Source organism: Galendromus occidentalis, unplaced genomic scaffold (genome assembly GCF_000255335.2).
Source record: "Galendromus occidentalis unplaced genomic scaffold, Mocc_1.1 scf7180000076440, whole genome shotgun sequence".
In the NCBI taxonomy this organism is placed as follows: domain Eukaryota; kingdom Metazoa; phylum Arthropoda; class Arachnida; order Mesostigmata; family Phytoseiidae; genus Galendromus; species Galendromus occidentalis.
This window is the reverse complement of record NW_003804429.1, coordinates 55,717-73,824: the sequence shown is the minus strand read 5'-3', so window position 1 is coordinate 73,824 and position 18,108 is coordinate 55,717. Positions and strand designations below refer to the sequence as shown.

General features: G+C 52.4%; 2 protein-coding genes across 2 annotated transcripts; one reads left to right on the top strand and one right to left on the bottom strand.

Annotated features, from left to right (window-relative positions):
* Positions 1 to 2,848: 2,848 nt before the first annotated feature.
* Positions 2,849 to 10,027, bottom strand: LOC100897726 (platelet-activating factor acetylhydrolase). Its single transcript, XM_003739200.2, has 6 exons — positions 9,890 to 10,027; positions 6,729 to 6,822; positions 5,566 to 5,759; positions 4,788 to 4,976; positions 4,032 to 4,275; positions 2,849 to 3,740 (listed from the first exon to the last, which is right to left on the bottom strand). The coding sequence occupies exons 2-6, from the start codon at positions 6,804 to 6,806 to the stop codon at positions 3,000 to 3,002; spliced, it is 1,446 nt and encodes a 481-aa protein (XP_003739248.1). The 5' UTR covers positions 6,807 to 6,822; positions 9,890 to 10,027; the 3' UTR covers positions 2,849 to 2,999.
* A 55-nt stretch (positions 10,028 to 10,082) lies between these two features.
* On the top strand, positions 10,083 to 13,039 carry LOC100900669 (engulfment and cell motility protein 1). The gene is made up of 3 exons (XM_018641995.2): positions 10,083 to 10,316; positions 10,755 to 12,311; positions 12,496 to 13,039. The coding sequence occupies exons 2-3, from the start codon at positions 10,763 to 10,765 to the stop codon at positions 13,023 to 13,025; spliced, it is 2,079 nt and encodes a 692-aa protein (XP_018497511.1). The 5' UTR covers positions 10,083 to 10,316; positions 10,755 to 10,762; the 3' UTR covers positions 13,026 to 13,039.
* Positions 13,040 to 18,108: the final 5,069 nt, after the last annotated feature.

Below are 18,108 nucleotides of genomic sequence, written 5' to 3'. Positions count from 1 at the left end.
GGACTCAAGATATGACGCAGTCGTTCCTCAGGCAGAAAACAAAAGCTCCTGTTAGCAAGGTCTGAGGGAGCACGGATCCTCGGTCAGATCTCAGAAGACGTCTATGGCTTCCAATCGAGAACCTTCGCCACTCTTCCGAACCGAGAGACTTCGCAATTTTCAATTCTATCTCCCATCACGGAATGACTCTGGAAAGAGCGCCGATCGGAAATCCGCCTCAGGAGTAAATCACGGGACCTCTCGTGCATAAGACTGCGGATCGCGTTCGCATGATTCAGTTCGACAGCCATTGAACATTAGACGATTTTTGGGAGATTCTTCTTCGCGGGGCGCCTCACGCCTTCCTACGGGTGCAAAGAATTTGCAATTGCCTGGAAATGGTCGAAACCAACGAGGATAAAACCAAATTATGCGTCGGGTAGAGTTCTCACACAAATTCATCATCAAAATCGATTGCATGGATCTTCGTGGATGAGAATACCCATACGAAGATTCTCTATTTCACGGTCGCAAATAAATATGTATTGCGCGGTGGTTCCCGGCAGCCGGCTTGAAACACCACGACCAAGTTCAAGCCTCCGCACGCAGCTGGCACGTTGCGACACAAGTGAATGTGTTTACAGCCATGCTCGTCCCTCAACAGAGAAATGAGACAGCATCAGTGACGACATTCGCGGCAACGCGAATACCAGAGCTAACCCAACCAGCATGTGTACTCTCTCCATGGAAGCTCTCTGACTTCTCCTCTGCCCAATCCCTCGGATCCCGTTCCAATAGGCCTATCGAGAGCCAACTCCTCATATTGTGCGCAAACGTTCCCTGAAATCGGAGAGCCGCCTTTTCGCACGCTGAGGTTTGTCCTATTATGGGCTTCTATTATGGGCTCCTATCATGGAGTCTGGGCATTTCTGCGTGGGAATCGTCGGCTGAAACAGGAGTGTTTCCTCTTTAGGGAACAAGCGACTCTGGAATGACTTACCTCGCGATACGGGCCCGAGTTCGATGTTCCCGATCATTAGAAGCCGCTGCTAGGGAGGACTCGGTGAGAGTCGCTGAGGATTTCGCTTGCCGTTCACCTGAGCGGCAGGAAGGCTTGAGTGTTTTTGACTTCCGCTCGATTTAGCTCGGGAACGGAAAGGTTGGGCGATATGATAGCTTTTTCTGTTCCCTTTCCATTCCCGCAGTGGACTAGAAGCTCGTTTTAGCTTGGCCCGTGGGAAGCGAGGGGCTGATGACTGGCCACGTAAAATAAGAAGGGTGAGCGAATGGCTGCGAGGGCGGAGCGATCTCCGATCCTGAACAGCCCGGCTCGAGTGCGCGAATGCGAACCGCTACTTCACGCCAGAAATTAACGCAGAGGGAGCAAACCCATGTGGGTCTTGAACTTTTCCGGTTTCCCCCGAACGAATGAATCACCGTCGTCCACTTGCCGCCGTTCCTTCTGAATCATTCTGAGAGTTTGCCACGAGGTCTTCAAATTTTCCCGGAGTCGTTCAGTCGAGAACAAACCTGCCACCGGTCTGCGAAACGATTAAAGTACCGGTCGAGGGCGATGTTAGTGTTGTCGGCTGTGCTCCTGCTGGCAGAGCGGAAGAAAGCGGTGGCGTGCTGCTCAGCAACATCGGAGCCTGGGGCAAAGTCACCTACAAGCCAGGAGCAAGCGATTTTGCCGCCTGACCGATCAAAGCATCGAAACTCGCCTGACCTCGTTCTTCACATGCTACCACAAGCGTTGGCGACAGCGCCCCCGGCCAAGGTGAATTATCAGAAGAGTTTTTGTGAGTCGCGTAGCTGTGAAACGCTGGTTCTCCGAGATCCGATCACTGACTGAGTTACAATATGCGGATCCAACAACACGCAATTACCCAGAGTGTTCGAGTCGTGAGCTCGCCATTCGGAGATGGCATGAAGTGTGTGTCATGTGTGAGAAGAAGCCAATCTCTCGTTCTTGATCCCTGACGATCGGTAGAGGGAGTGTAACGTCGGTGCAGCACTAGAGACTGCAGAAATCGGGCGACATCGTCAGATTTCATTCATTCTGAACCTGGGTCCCACGTATGAAAAATCTGCGATTAGGCGAATGTTATCCGAGAGACTCTCCGTACATCATGTAGAACTTTGCCAGGTGGCACCCGATCGTCGAACATATTATTATTGATCATTCGTGAGACTCGTCATACGGGGCGTGCGTTGCATGAAGCATAAGGAATCTCTCGAACAAGACATCCCATTCCTCCAAGGTTGCACCCTTCTTGCTTATGTGTGTCAAACTCGTCCATGAGAAACTAAATTCCGATGCACGAACTCGATATTCACATCAACGTTCTTCCCAGGAAATAGTTTTCCGGAATTCGATTCCAAACGGATTTTTCTTGTATCGGATTCTCTGACCGAGTCGGATCGCTTCGGTGTTCGATTCCATCCATCGATGCCTTTCGGAGCGAGGGCCTGCGGAACTCCCTTGAGCAACTCCGTGAGCTGCGGCGAAACAGATCCTTTCGAGCAGCCGGAGTTTGTAAATAGTTTTTGACTCAGTCAGCACGGCTGGCGCACCTCTCGAAGTCTTGCGAGCAGTTTCATTACTGCGGTCGCTTGCAACAGGGCGGGTAATGGATAGATGCGAAAGTGGGAGGAAGCAAGTGAGACATGTATGGAAAAATTCCTGGCGAGCTCCTCCTTTTAGCCGAGCTGAAGCGGAAAGGATGGGCACGGGGACATACTTGGCTTCTCCTTCCGTGAGCTAGCTACCGCTGAGCTGCCTACGAGCTCACAGTGGAGGTGGACCGGGCGGAAAGTGAGGATACAGAACGCGGCTTCTAGTCACAAGCTTGTTTGCGGAATGAGCCGTTCGCTTTTATTTGTAGGAAATTTACAACGCTGCTTCATTCGTCTACCGGGACGGGAATGTCTCTCTCGAGTCGTGGTGGTGCTAGAAAAATATTCTTCGGTGGCCTAGCTCATGTGAATGAGCTGTCTCTGTGGTCGATTGCGATAAACAGTTAGCGAGCATTCGAATAGCGCGAAGTCCATCTGTTGGGCATTCTGACGCCTTTCTCGATCAAATTCGATTTTCGTTGGACGTAGTCTTCGTAGAAGTCGCGGTTGTGGTTGTTGAAGTTGCATTTCTCCGAAATGAACTTCAGAACCAAGCTGCTCCCGAGGTCGAGGCTCGTGAACGGGCTTGGGGCCACCATTGGCCACGAGAAGCTCAGCGAACTCCATACGGACGACGCTTTGATGAAAGGCAAGTCGCTCTGGGCATCGGTATCGCTCCCGAGCAATGTGTAAACACTCGTATAGGTTTTGTAGCTTTGTCGGAACATGGTGCGCATTATTTGAACGTCTTCTCGTGCGGTGTGGCGACTATTGAGCACCAGCAAAAAAGGTCGACACACATTTATGGGGCGATCGGCCTTTATGACAAACATGAGAGGATCGATCGACGCCCCACAAATGGTGCGATCCTCGATTTGCAAGGTCATGTAAGCGGTCGAACCTCCGAACCCGCGACCGATCACGGTCACGCGTTCCATGTTCATTGTACCTGATAAATCGAACGGGTATCTCTCGGGTAATCTATTATCGCAGGTTCCGCGTGCGTTGATCACTTCAAGGCAGTTCAGGGTGCGAATGCATTCTCCTACTCTCCGATGCAGTTGACGAACGCGAAGATTGTACAGGTCAGGCGTCTTCGCTATGGGCCGATAGTTGACCCATACCGTGCGGATGATGGCGGGTCTCTGCCGGAGACGAAAGAAAAACGTCAATTACCCGATCGGAGTCGATTCGAAATACCCGTAGCTCATTACCGCCCGCGCTCCCTTTTGCCGAAACATGCCCATTTAACATTCACTCAAACACGCAAGACTTTCGCTCGCGCTTGCGGTCTGGGGGGTTACCCCACCAGAAACTTTCATCTGACGTCGATAAACGGATCGTCAGTACGATTGCCGGGCTCGCTGCGGAGTAGGGGCACGGGAAGGACCCCTGGGAGAATCTGCATTATGAACGGATCCGAGCCAAAAACTAACCGGGACAGAATCGGTCTTATCGCCACCGACGTCGTCTGCGAGAACGCTGTCTCCATCGGCACTGTCTTTGTCTTGATCCTCCTCTAACGCAGACTCGCACATCGGTATTTCGTCTTCTGTTTGCAGGGATTCCGAGGTCTCTTCTCGATCCTCCGCGACACCATTCAAACCGTCGAGCTGATCCTTAGAGCCCGGTGTCGCCTCTACTTGCTCGACGTAAAACGTTCTGCAAGCTGTGTTGTCCCTGCGAAATGAGAGAAAGCTCGAACCGATTGAAGGCAGATCCAGTACATGGAATTAGCTCGAGCGGGTATCTTCGGCTGACTTGGCAAGCCTTGAATTTAATTAGTGCTGCAGAGAATAGAAGCCGATGATTGAGAGCAACTGTGCAGAGCAAACACGCCCGGTTCGGCAGTGGAGAGAGACTTTGACTCCGATTTGATTCAGCGATCCGATACGTCTAGGATCAGCAGGAACCCTCAACGATGGTCGCGACACACGATCTGGAGGATCGTCCGACTCCGTCGAGTTTGCCGTTCGGTCACAAAGTTCAGAGACTCGCATTACTCGAATGCACCGGTCTTCTAATTCGAAATCGTAGTATGCCGTAGAATCCCGATATGTTCGAGGGAGCCGATGCAGACAACTTCAGAGGGAGCCTGCCCCATAAATAGCATTTCCCAACGCATCAGAGACAAGAACTCGGAACTCGAGAGGAACAAGATTGCAAAGCGGAATGCCTCCGCTCTGCCTTACCTGTGTTCGATGGCTGCAACCACGCAACCGTGGGAAGCCAGCTCTACGCAGAGACTTGAATTTGTAGTCCGACATTCGCCTATGTCGTGCGAGAAAAGTATCACAGGAAATGCGTTACGATTCTCTCTGGCAGGCCTCGCGTTCATGGTCGCGGGAATGTAGAGCGAAGACGTCTGGGAGCCACAAAGCCTGGAGAAGGGGATTCAGATGTGAATCGGCGAACACCTCCTTCCGTTTTGCTCGACTTCTCCATGAGCGCGTGTTGAGCAAGACCTCATGAGCTACCCGATACAGAGCCCCAAAGAGTTATTGACCGAAACGAGCCTCCTCGCCGAACGAGTTTCTCGACGAAAAGGGCGCGGTGTCTCCCGCGGACTACTGCGACGCACCGGCACGTAGCCTTCTCACTGAATCTAAATCGGTCTCAAGAGAACGGTCGCGAGTCGACTGAGGGAAACTCCACGTTCCGAAAGATACAGCAAGCTCGTAAGGGGCTCCCGATGAATGGGCAGCCGTTCACCCTCTTATAGGGAGTCCCGGTTAAGAAATAGTCTCGAGATGCGTCAGAAGCGGGAGAAAGCGAGAAACACAGATGAAATTCCCATAGAACGTATCTCTCCATGAGTAAATATCCCTGGTGTCGAGCCTATGACATAGATCAAGTCGACCGATACAGAGGGGAAAAGTGGAAAATCTGACTGATTCTCCATCCGTGAGCGAGCATGGACAACGGGAGAGAAGGATTACGGTAAGGGATGAAATTTCATTCAAATCTTACTTGTGCGCACAGTAGGCGACGTGGCCCTGAACTCGAGCGTAACCGTCCGCGTATTTCCGCTCGGGTTTCGGGAGCCAAGTCGCCCTCCTCGAGCTTTCTGTAGGTATGTCGACATTCTCCTCGCAAGGGTAGAAAATTCGAAACAGGCATCCTCTATCACGTGTTCCTCCATTTAGAACATCCACGCAACCTACCTGTAAGCCAAGAGGAGGACTAAGAACTATGACGGTCGAAACGAGCTTGAAGGGAAACTGAAAATATGATCCTAAGACAATGATGTAGGCGAAAAAATGAAACAAGGGCTTGACGCCAATCGACGAGCAAACAAGCTACGGAGTCGAGCGCCGATAGGGATAGTTGTTCGAAGCGTTGCGTTTCCACGAATATTGGTTTCCTCCGTTTTTCTTTCAACGGTCTCCTTAGAATCCTCGAAGCTCGCGGGCATTTCGAATCTCCCAGATACCACCGGATAGCGAGCATCCACTCGTATGAGGGAGATACGATTCTCAGCCGGTCTTCATCGAAGCACTCTCGGTCCCCATGTACTTTCGCTGAAGGGGGATCAGATCATTCGGCACGTGCTCGAATAGAGAATAGAGCTGCCACTAAGTTCTCTGGCTGCTTCCCTGACACCCCCCCTTCCCTGGAAGCAGGAGTGCACAAGCGATTTGAATCTCGTTGCCGTCAAGACGGCTACAGAGGAGTTCCCTCGCCGTAGCGGCCGGAGAGACGTCAGCGTCGCGTCGGTTGACACGAGGCGAGTCTCCATTCCTCTCTCATTCGGAGAGCAAGTACGCCCGCTTAGAGCATGAGCAGAAAAGCAGCTACAAGCATTCATCATTCTCCTCGCTCACACATGGAATGGAGTCTTTAGATTTATCAGAAGACTCACTCTGCGTAGAGTCAGGATTCATTGATTTGTGCACGTATCTCGGGACTCTCACTCACTAGGTGTACACATGTAGGTACATGCCCATCGATCCTTTGACGCGAACAACGAGCATTCATCGCTTCATGAAGGGGAATAAAACTGGTCTGGGAGAGACGATGGAACGGAACGCCTCCTCGACGGTATTCGAGAAAACCTCCTCCCGAATTCTAATCCCCGACCTTTGATAGAGGGGTTTCGGCTTTGCAGCCTCTGAACTTCAATACCAACTCACTTTATATCTGCCTCGAGGCAGAGGGAGATGGTTCACTCCTGAGCTGTGCAGCCTTTTGTCTCGCTCGCTTTCGTTCATGTTCGGACGTCAGCACCTGCAACGAAAGGTATGTCGTTGTTTATAGGGCTTGCATTTCATAGAGAAAGTAGCGTGAAGAAGCTCAATGCGCGCTGAATGAGATCCCTGTGGGCCCTCCGCTAATCCTGCGTTCTGTACACTCATGAAATATCCATTATGAAGAAGATGTTTCAACAACCCACTCGGAGCATCGCTGTCCTCGACAAACGAATTCGCCGTGCTGGCTGAATAATTTCATTTTCCCACCTCCCGAAACAATAGATGCTCCACTAGACCGCTCAAAGTGACGGAGTAAAAAATTGGATCGTGCCACGGTAGCCCTCTCGCTCAGCTAACAATAAGTGGTCCGAGAACGGTTGGTCAGTATGAAGCTTTGCGCACAGCTCTGTGTTCAAAGGAAAAAACACTCAATCTACCCGCACTGATAAACCGTAGGTCCTCCCTGTTCTATGTGACACGCAACCGCAAACATCACTCTTTATAAGTGCATCGAGACAAGCAAGATAAACAGTTGCGTGTGCTTTCGCTGAAGACGCTTGTCCGTCCGCCCGCCCGTGTACATAGAAATATATGCTTGGACGAATGAGCGAGCTAAGGTAGGGCGCTGACTGGAGAAAAATAAGCCACAAAGGAGCAGTCCCCCGAATGCACGACAGCCTGATTAGGCTCACATGGTGCTCGCAAAGGACGGAAGGCAGCCGCGCGTCGTGGTGAAAGATCGGCTGACGCATTTCGCTCTTTTCCCTCTTCCGTAAGACCCGGAGCCCGAGGACGTTCGGAGGTCGGGGATGCGACGGATTAATTTCATGGATGATTCGATCAAGGCTAATATTCGCCATAGGAATGACACGTCGCAGCGAGGAGCACGGAGATTCTCTCGATGGGAAGAGGCGCGCTCCCGGTCTGCTCTCGAGTTTTCTTGTTCATCTTTCGATGCGCGAAGTCTCTGCAGCGATTGGAACCAGGCGCATCGAAATGAGATTCTGTTTGTCGAGCAGCATTCATTCACGTATTTGAATCCTGAACTCGGTGTGGAACTCGTTGGAGAACGAGACGGAGCCGAGCTGCATTTGAAAGCAAAGCTAATTGCGCCCGGGAAAGGAAGACAAGCCCGAGCGGGTAAATTTATCGGTGATTCATATTCAGGACGAGCCCGAGCCGAAAGTAACGTGGGAACAATAACGGCGTCTCCAAGGAAAACGCGTATAGAAACAGCCTCGCTTGAGGATTCGCGGGCGTGGGTGTCGTCCCGAGCCGGAGCTGCGGAAAAGCGAAAGCTTCGCAGCAGTCCTCTGCCGATTTGTCTGGGCGAGAATGAAAGTTTGCACTCGGCAAATGATTCCATTAGTTCTCTGGGTCGTAGCCGGCTCGCTGATGATGTGGCGAAGAATGCATTACTTTGTCGTAGCCATCACCAATAACATCGGTTGGCCTCAGAACGGATAGAGGGAGATCCTCTGCCGTTGACGGAGTTCGCCGACTTTTCTTTCCCGGCTAGCTGTCTCTTACTCCTTTTCGACTAGTGTCCCTCGACTCTTCCTCGAGCGAGCGGGTCGAGCCATCAAGGCGTCTCTGGGACGAGCCGCGCTTGCTCGCGCGCTCCGGACGGACGTCCTAGAGAGACAGCTCGCGGACTCGCGACGTCGTCGATGTCTGCACCGGCAAAAGAACCAAGACTCGCTGAACTTTCTCGCTGAACGGGACACGAGGAATCCGGAGTAATAATAACGGAACTTTCTTCGGCCTCCAGGTAGTGCAGAACCCCGAGTTCTGCTCCAGAACGAGGAAACCAAGTCTCGCCCAGGTGTGTGGCCTAGCTTTGGGGGAACGACCCTGGACATCGAGTTGGGAACGTCCGAGTCATTCAGGACCGAAGATGGTACTCCCTCTTCCACCCCATGTTCTGGCGTGGCTCCGCCAAAATCACCATGGATGATCGTGGTCGGCTCTCACGGTATCATATTTCTCCTGTAGAGGAGGGATCGCGACAGCCAGTTCCTGATATACGAATTGTAAATGGCTCTGCTTATGCTGCATTTTCCTCCGCGCCGATACTTTCCGCTTCAGATTCACTGAATTCCATTCCAAGAAAGATCCGTCCCGGGTTTCGGTCGGGAAGCACATCGCATCTGTTGGGGAAGCTTTTCCTTCGCGACTGGAAGGAGAGTCCTCCGCGAGCAGAATCCCTCGGAACACACAAGACAGGCGCCCCGGTCGCACGGAATCACCGTTCGAATACTCATGACGTTATGACTAAGGTTTGCAACCGCGGTTATTAACCGCAATCGCGGTTCTTCTCCAACATGGGGAATAGCGAATAACCGCAGTCAATAAACGCGGTTTCCATGAAATATGCAGTTTTTTGCAAAGCCTAGTTATGACTCATGACGTAGCCGAATGCTTTCTTTCTGACTCCTCCACGGCTGAGCCAGAGGGGAAAATCACGCGGCAGACGCTTCCAACGGCGTTCCGCACGTTGGCCGACCGGTATGAGGAGCACTTCACGGAGGTTTCATCAACGGAGAAAAGTTCCGGCACACGAGCTTCAGTCCCTCGATTTAATCCGCGCAAAAACTCTTCGTAGTAAGTTTTCTCGCTTATCCTCGAACGGCAGGCGTATTTATTCCCGGAGCCGGTTTCGAGTTTTTCACTTGAGATTGGGAAGCCTGTCCCGAGCGCGGAATATTCAGAGCTGGAACAAGCTCGTCTGAGCCGGAGCGGATGAGATTTCCATGACTCGTCTCAGCGTTCCCGTCTCGTCAGCCGGGAGTCACCAAATCAGAAAGTACGCAAATCCCTCGTTTTGATACGGAGGGAATTTATCGCTGACGACGTGTTGCTCTCCACTAAGCAATGACTCGGAACTCGTGACCATTTTCGGTCGAGTAATACGGACGCGAACGCACCACGAGCACCACAGTAAACACCGCTCGGATTGTAAAGCTCATTCGAACCACCAACCTTTCACAGTGGACCGCAGATTATTCGGAACCGCGACGAGTATGTCATCAATGTTCGAGTTTCCCGTTCATGGTGCCTGACTGTACTGAGCTACCGTCTCGTCTGGGAGTGTCGACACGAACCTGCAGTGAACAGCTGATTCCACGAGTGTTTTCGTCGACTACGCTTTGTGTGCTCCGGGAAGACACGATCGAGCCTGGAACTTCACGAACCACTTGACCCACGCTCTGGGTGCGACACAATGAACAACCGATGGCGACAGTAGCGATCGTGGCTCGGTCTCTAAAGCTTGCACGAAAGCAAACGCTCGCTATCGACGACGCCGCCGCCGCCGCTTGACTGGCAGCCGGGCGAGCGACGACCTGTTCTAGGTCGCTAAATGCTGCTATCATCTGCAGTGCTGGCAAGCGCGGTCGACAGGATAACAGTATTGCCCCCGTAACGAGCCGCCAACTCCTCGACTGTCTCTTCGTGTAGAATCGTGCAAAGTGTCTCCTGGACCCGAACAAAACACACCGGCAGACGCATTCGTGTTTGACAGCTCCACAGGTAGGTAAACAGACCGAGACGCGGCTCTTGTTTACTGGCTTGATACCTCGCGTTGAGCTCTCGTTCCAATCTTCCGGTCTGTGCGCTGAACAAGGCGGTCGACGCCGCCGTCACGAGGAGTAGCCGAGCGTTTTTCCTGGGAAATCGGTTTTTTTTTCCCAAGACGAGCCTGTCCACCAGGGGAAAACGGCGGTTTCACGGCCCGGGCTTGGCCTCTCCGGTAGAGACATGAACGGAATCGACGTAAATATCCGCCGCTGGATGGTGCGCGAAATCCATGCGTAGTTTACGTCAGCTGCCGCGACCGCTGCTCGTTGGTCGCTGTCTGATTCAGAGGACGATTCTCGTGCTTTTCTGATGATACACGGTCCGAAGCCTCGTTCCGAGGAGTCGTTTTCGAGGCGGGAGAGAGTTCTGAGATTCGTTCCGATGTTTCAGATGCCGTCATGAGCTGCGTCCTGAACGTCAGGATTCCGCACCGGCCGGAATACGAAAAATTGCATCACAACTTCGAGCAAGAGAGCAATATCAAAAAGCAGTCGGGCGTCGTGTGCCAGGCCGTCGGACTCGAGCCCGATGAGTACCGTTTCGCCTACGAGAAGGACGGCAAGATATTTTACTATACCGAAGACAATAAAGACCAACTTCGAGACGGAGACACCGTTCTGCTGATGCGCTCTCCGACGCTCATCGCTCAAACTGCGAAGAACGATCTCGATTCGTACGGAAAGAATAAGGCTCTGGACGACCTCGACAACTTCGTTCATTGCCCTAAGTTCATTGAGCGATTTATAGCCGTTGAAGGTATGCAGTCCCTGACGAAAGCAGTTGCTGGCGGTCATTTCAACGGGCCCGCCATGAACAAAGCCTTGAAACTCATACGCGTTCTGCTGGTGAAGGGAGTGGACAAAGATCATTTCTACACAGACGAGTTCCTGAAGAGACTCTGCGCGGAGCTCACACCCTGTCCCGAACACATCGCCAACATCGAGATCACTCTCGCGGTTCTTTCGTTGCTGGCGCGCATCAAGCCCGACGAAATTTTCCTCTACATGCCTCTCAACTGCATCGCCGAAAATCTCTCGCACGGTCTGGCCGAGGTGCCGAAAAACACTCTGATGCTGCTGAATGCCCTCCTGAGCCATTTGAACGAGATCGATCAGCAGGAGCTGGTCTCAAGCATTTTGGAGATTTCCGATGAGTTTTCGGAGAAGTTGTTGGCTCGCTACGCCGAAGGCCGTCAACGTCGGGACGCCTGCTTGCATCGACAACTGCGCCTTTTCCAAACAAGACTTCTCCGGGGTCGATATCTGCCAATGTACCAACAGGGTCGAGACGACGCTCACGTACGGGAATTCCGCGCGTTCCTCGAGCAGATTCTCAACACCCATCTGGGCCGGCCCGACCCCAACAGCAAGCGCTATATCGACGCGGTCAAGAGAATCGGCGGCACCGCCGAGGAATATGAAGACGTACTCAGACCGGGCGAGAAATTTTTCATTACATTCCGGCAAATAGACGGCCTCACCCTCCATTGTGTTAAGCACTTCGAGACACACCATTCCACGGTTCTATACCCGTGGATGAAAGAGATTAACATTGTTCCATCGGAATATATTTGTCCGTTGCTGCAAAGCTCCATCCTACTCACTGATCTCATGGTGGACATTCTTCACATAACGTCGGACCCTCCGGACGAGGAGGCGGTAGCGTTGCGGATGTTTTTGACAAATATGAGACTTTTCCTCGAGGAATTCTTCTCGATCGGTCTGAAACTTGTCCTCAAAACGTGGCGCGAGATGCGAGCGCGATCTGGAGACATACAGAAGGTTTTCGCGATCGTCCGCGAGCAACTGACGTTGGCATTAGAAAACCAAATGACATGCTGGTCCTTCGAGCAACTGCAGGCGATGCTTTACGCCACACCGTATACACTCATCTCTCAAAAACTCGAAGCTGAGCAAGCGAAACTTCGGGAAGACCCGAAACGAACAGGTAGGTGGATTTATTATTCCACTTTAAGCCGCTTGGATGTGACGGTGTTTTTTTTCAGCCGAAAATTTAGGTATGCTGATTTTAGGTTCAATCAAGTGTTGCGGGCTCACCGATGATCGAACATAGTTTGTCCTCTTGTCGATGGACGTTTCAGTTCGAGCTGATCGGATGATTCTTATTTCAGACTTGCTGACAAGGCAGCTGAACGAGAAAATTTGGAAGCTGGTGAAAGAATCAAAAATTACGAAGTTGATCGAAGGCCTCGAGTTCTCGCGAATAAATGACCGCGGGAGCCGTGTCAAGAACAAAACCGTGGTGGTACGACTCGCTCACGACAGACATCAGATACGGGTCATAATTGATCATCGAACGGTGGCCATTCCGTTGGGTGATGTTCTCAGAATTGAAACCATGAAGCAGTGTCAACACTATCGCAAAGACGATTACGCTCTCACGATCCTATCGAAAGACTCGGCTCAAGTACAGGTCGCTACGACGAACAGGGAAACCTTTGAGGATATCTGGGACGCCCTCCACGCCCTCACAGGTCTCCGACTCGAGAGTGATTCGGCTCAAAGCGATTTCCGTCTTTTGATGGAACTTGAATTGAAGCTGGCCTCGCTCGAATTGGAGGGGATCGAGTTGCCGGAAACTCCACCTGCCGTTCCGAACGACCCGGATGACCTCGATTTCCGAGCTCTTTGGAATGGCTGACTCGGATGCGTTGAGGAAGGAAGTTCTGAATTTTTCAAGACAAACAAACGTACAAGCTGAATCAATAAACTCATTGTGATAATTCCAAGAACATTTCCGTCTACGTCATCCCTCTCATATTTTCGCTCGAATTCGCAACGCTGCCGAGGCGTGGGCCTCATGTTCCCAGGACCGGAGCCCTGAACCGTAAACCCACATGCGAATACACGAATCGAAACGATCGCGGAAACCCCGCGAACTCGATAGCGTCTACACGTTTCCCAGAAACTCTATATTTTGCGATGGATGGAGACGGCTATGAGCTCCAGGGCCGAGTGTTTCCTTCCGGTTGCAAGGAATCGCCATATTCCGGGGACGTCGCGTCGGCGACAGGGAGCGTCTTTTATGGCTTTCCCAACACCACAGCCGATCAACACATGTCAAGGTACCGGCACCGCCAGCAATAGAAAGGAAACTATTCTGCTGTCACAGCTTGCAGGGGGAGCTGCCGCGGAAATATGCAGGCGAACACCTCGGGAACAGAATATATTCACAGTCGCACGCGGCTTCGGAAAAGATCAGGCGACGGGGTATATGAGGTGAAAGGAGAAACTCAGATGGGAGTCGAAGCCTGCAGCAACTTTCCATCGTACAACCCGGTACGGAAGGGCCTCGGTGAGCCGTCGTCGGGTCCCTTCATGAGGGGGGGACTCTTATCGGTAAGCACCAATATTGAAATCGGAAAGCTTCGCTCCTATCAATTCTTGTTGTCCTAGATACTATCCACGATGGCCACTTGAGTGCTCACATGCAAGAATGGTTCTTCCCCGATAGAGCCCTTGTCACAGGTTCTTGCATAGTGGCGCCACTAAGCGACGAGCCCCAATCAGGAAGCACTCGTCAGGTTGAGTCCATTGAACTACCTTAGGTCCATTCTGGCTCGATAAGAGTCAGCTCGATACGGGAATGGATCGGACGAGCTCGCGTCGTCCTTCTCCTCGGTTCGGGGGGTACGACGGAAGCGGAAAAACGTGTAGGTATGATTTACGTAAATAGGGGAACCGTCTAAAACGGTTGGCAGTGGGCCATCGCTACGGGGAGCTTGAAATTTCCGTTCGAAACTGGTGAACAATCTCGATAGCGGCCGGTAAATTCGTTATCAGCTCGGATTCCACCTGTTAGAGCGAGGCTATCGCGTCCACTGGAGCGTAGAGCGCAGCACTTCCAAGAAGGAATGAGAAATAAGTAGAGTGACGTCAGGTAGTTCGATATCAATGGAAATGGGGTTGTCAGAACCGTCGCTCGCGTACTTCCGAGGGAACCCCCTCGAAATCAATCCAGGGGAATATAAGGCGCTGATATCCGTCCGATTCTGCCGGGCTTTCCAGGAACCGATTCCTCATGATCTTTTCCCTCAAGGGCTCTTTCCGCTCTTCAGCGACAGCGACTCGCAACCATTTTTCAAACTGATAGCGAGGGCGCACCGTCGAATAACGAAAGGAAGGGCTAAGGCCTCATAGACAATGGACGTCTCGCAACGGCACCGATACGCTCTCGAATTATGCCCCTCAACCGGCTTGCGGCACGACGTGGTTTGGGTTCCCACCACCATGCGCTCCCGAAATGTCATCATGACAGCTGATAGAAACCAGTGACGAAATAGTTATGCCCTCCTCAAAACCTCAATGTTTCGTAAGCGCGGGACACCTACGGCCCGCCTGAAACGCAATCATCGCGCCTCGCATCAAGACTCGATGATGTCACAACGAAGCCATTAAGCGTATTCGGCGCCCTCGCCCAAACGCAACGCGGGCGACGACTTCCACGCGTTCTCGGAACAAATAATTTCGAGCCCGGGAGAACGGAATCACGTACTGTAGGGTCGGTGGGTGCAAGAGACCGTGGAAAAAAATTCTAGCGGAAGCGCTTCGACGACTCAAACTGCTTTAGCTTGTCGGGGCAGGAGCCGGATAACTTGAGAAAACAATGCTCTCAATATCCGCGCTCGGTCAGGTGGTATCAGGTCGTCCCCATCCTCGACTCTGCGTAGTTCGACTCGTTTACCTTTTTCGCCTCCGTGGCGGAATCCGTTGCTTGGACCGTAGAAATTCCCGCAGCGCAGCAACCGGAGCCAATTAATGGGTCGGGGATGACATGAAACTTCTAACTGCACACATTTCGTATACGATCGACGGTTTGGGCACTTGAAAATTAAAATCCTACATCGGAAAAAAGGTGACAGAACGCGTTTGTTTACATCCTCATACGTGTGCCTTTGTGACTGTCACCGCGAGGGAGTGAGTTCGAAAGTGAGCGAGTGCTTGAGCGAATGTCTGTTTGGCTGGCCGGCTGACTGGCTAGCGGCGGCTAGCCGCTTGGCTCCATGGCCGCTTGCTGACGACGAATGTCTGTCCGGGTGAGAGATCCACGTCCCTTTCTCATCGATTCACTCGAGCTGACTATCAGCAGAGCAGTCCGCTCGCATGCCCGGCTCCCCGAACGGTGTTCCCCGATGGGGTTGAAGCTCTCGTGCCTTCGGGCACGACATCCAGATGGATATGAGCGTCGGATGCTGTGACTGGCGGATTGCATTTCCCGTTCCGACGCACCGCCAGCTTTGACCTACGCCAGCAACAGCAGCGAAACAATCTCCATGGAAAGACATTATAACTTACAGAAAAACCGAGTGTCTGAGGGGAAGTCTATCGAGATAACAGACGTCATGGACGCTGCTGGAAGAGCATCCGTCTGAGGATTCTGTGCGGAAGCTCCTTGGAGGAAAATTGTGCCGCGAGCCAAGACAGCGTCGGTCGCTTGTTCGTTTGTGAAGCTTCGAACTTGGCACTCGAGAATTTTGCGTTTCGGCAAGTTGCCTCATAAACATCATGGAGGCTGTTCTAGCTCAAGGTCGGCAAGCGTGAAGAGTTGAGCGAAAGAGACGGCGGAGAATCGACCCAGCCGCGACTAGGAAGCACAGCATGCTGCCTGTCCGGCATTGCTGTGAAAATTCTCGACGTCCGCCTCGCTTACCTAACTCTCCTTCCCCCCAGCTAGAGATTCAAATCCGCCCGGATCGACCGACGCGACGCCGGGCGGTCGGTGAGATCCGATTGTGGAAATGCTTCCAGCTGCCGCTGACAGGGAGAAGACGATGTTAAACGCGGTGCCGAAAGCTACCGTTCGCTCTTTCTCAGACATGGGTCGTGATGAATGGGATTTCATCTGACGTTCTCGCGTGCATCCTCGGCTCCCTCGGGTATAGGACATTCTCACACAGATAGTTCCAAGGGGAGAAATATGGTTCTGTCTATTATCTCTCTCGTCCAGACTAGTCTCCTTGTAGACGCACTCACACAGACGACTCGAGACGAATCACTCAATGCTCGAAGAGAGCTATCTTTGTAGATTTCCGGTGTCGAAGGTAATCCCAAGGAAAGCCCGAGTCTACGCTCTGAATAGCACGCATCGACCGGGAAGGCCTGTCGCGATTTCGAAGTTGTACTCAGCCTCTAGTAATAGACTTAATATTAATCATGAACCTGTGAATTTGATCATGAATTCAAATCATGATTGTATTCCGAGTTCTCCCCACGCTTCGAGAAAGGGGATAAGAAAATTCGCGGGTGAGATGACCTCGGGAACTAATTCTGAATCGACGCACGGCGTTCCGATTGAATCCGGCCTGGATCATCAATGATTCATGCACAGGCCGTATTCTCTGGCACGACATATGCTTCTCCATAGAGAGGAGCCTCGGTTGGCAATCGGTGATAAATCGCTCCGAGGATAGAATCCGAATCCGCCGCGACGGGCAGGATTTTCGCTGGCAGGATCGCTTCTCCAAGGTAGATCCGGACCAGCCCTATACCAGGCATTGGGCGAGCCCCAGCTTGGCCATGGCTCCCGATCGGTCTCTGAGAATTCCGTGGGCGGAACAGAACTCCCAACAACTGTGGGATGCGAACGATGTTCCCTGCAGGAGTTCTCGTGGGAACTCTCCTTAGAGAAGTTCCGATGATTGACTCTCCTCGTCGTACCTTCTCCGTCTCGGTTTATTGTATGGTTTGAGCTGGGTCTGCGAGTATCGAACGGCTTATTATTCTCGCCTGTCGGGTAGGTACTGCTCCTGGAAAATGAGCACAGCGCTTCATCAAGCGACTCGGGTGGAATTATTCACCAGGTTCCTCCAGGAATTCCGCGAGATCAGCTAGGGGACCGGGGTATGGGAAAAGAGGCGGACCGCTCGAAATTCTCATTCTCGTCCTCTGAGATTACGGCTCCCTCGTCCCGGACGTCATCCTGGGTCCGCCGCTAACGCAGACACAAGGATGATGTGACGGAGCACCCGATTGCGCTTCGAGCATCGCGCGCCCAGTGGGTTGGCGCTCCATCTCGCCGGATCTATCGATCCGAGGAACGCGGTGCGAGCAACAGCTCTCGGATGATCTTCTCGAGGGATCTCACCAGAATCAAGCTCCAGCAGCGGACCTTCTTCTTCCTGGGAGTCTTGACACATCGATTTCGCGATTCAGAGTAAGTTCCGGATCAGGAATATACGACCGGCGATCTTCTGTCCAACCTCGGTTACGAACGCTCTCGGTTCGAGTTTCGTCTCACGTTTCAGATTGCGAAATTGTTTGGGATGGACTCACCAGTACCAGACTTCGAGATCCACAGCCTTCGAGCTGCGGGGGCGTTTGTACAGGGAGAACTTTCGAAATCGATTCGTGCTCGCCTGCATTGCTACAGGCGGCTTTCTCCGTCTTCCTCTGATGGGTAATTTAGACCACGGGACTCACATACGGATTCCACGAGTGGAGCGCTTACCATGATTCACAGTGGGACTACACGAGTGCTAACGATCGCGCGGGATGCTCTCTGGGAAAGGAAATCGTTAACGGAGTGCGGCATCTGCGAAAATGGCCTCAGGAAACTTTTCTCTCAACAAGCTCACATTCAAGCGCTCGGGAAACGCCCCTCGTCGGCGATAATTTCGAATGCTGTGGCTTTTGAGCTCGGACTGAGTGGACCAAGAGAAGTAGTCGAGCGCATACCTGGAAGAATGCTGGGAACCCCCCATTGTAGACCCGAAGCGATGGTCGCT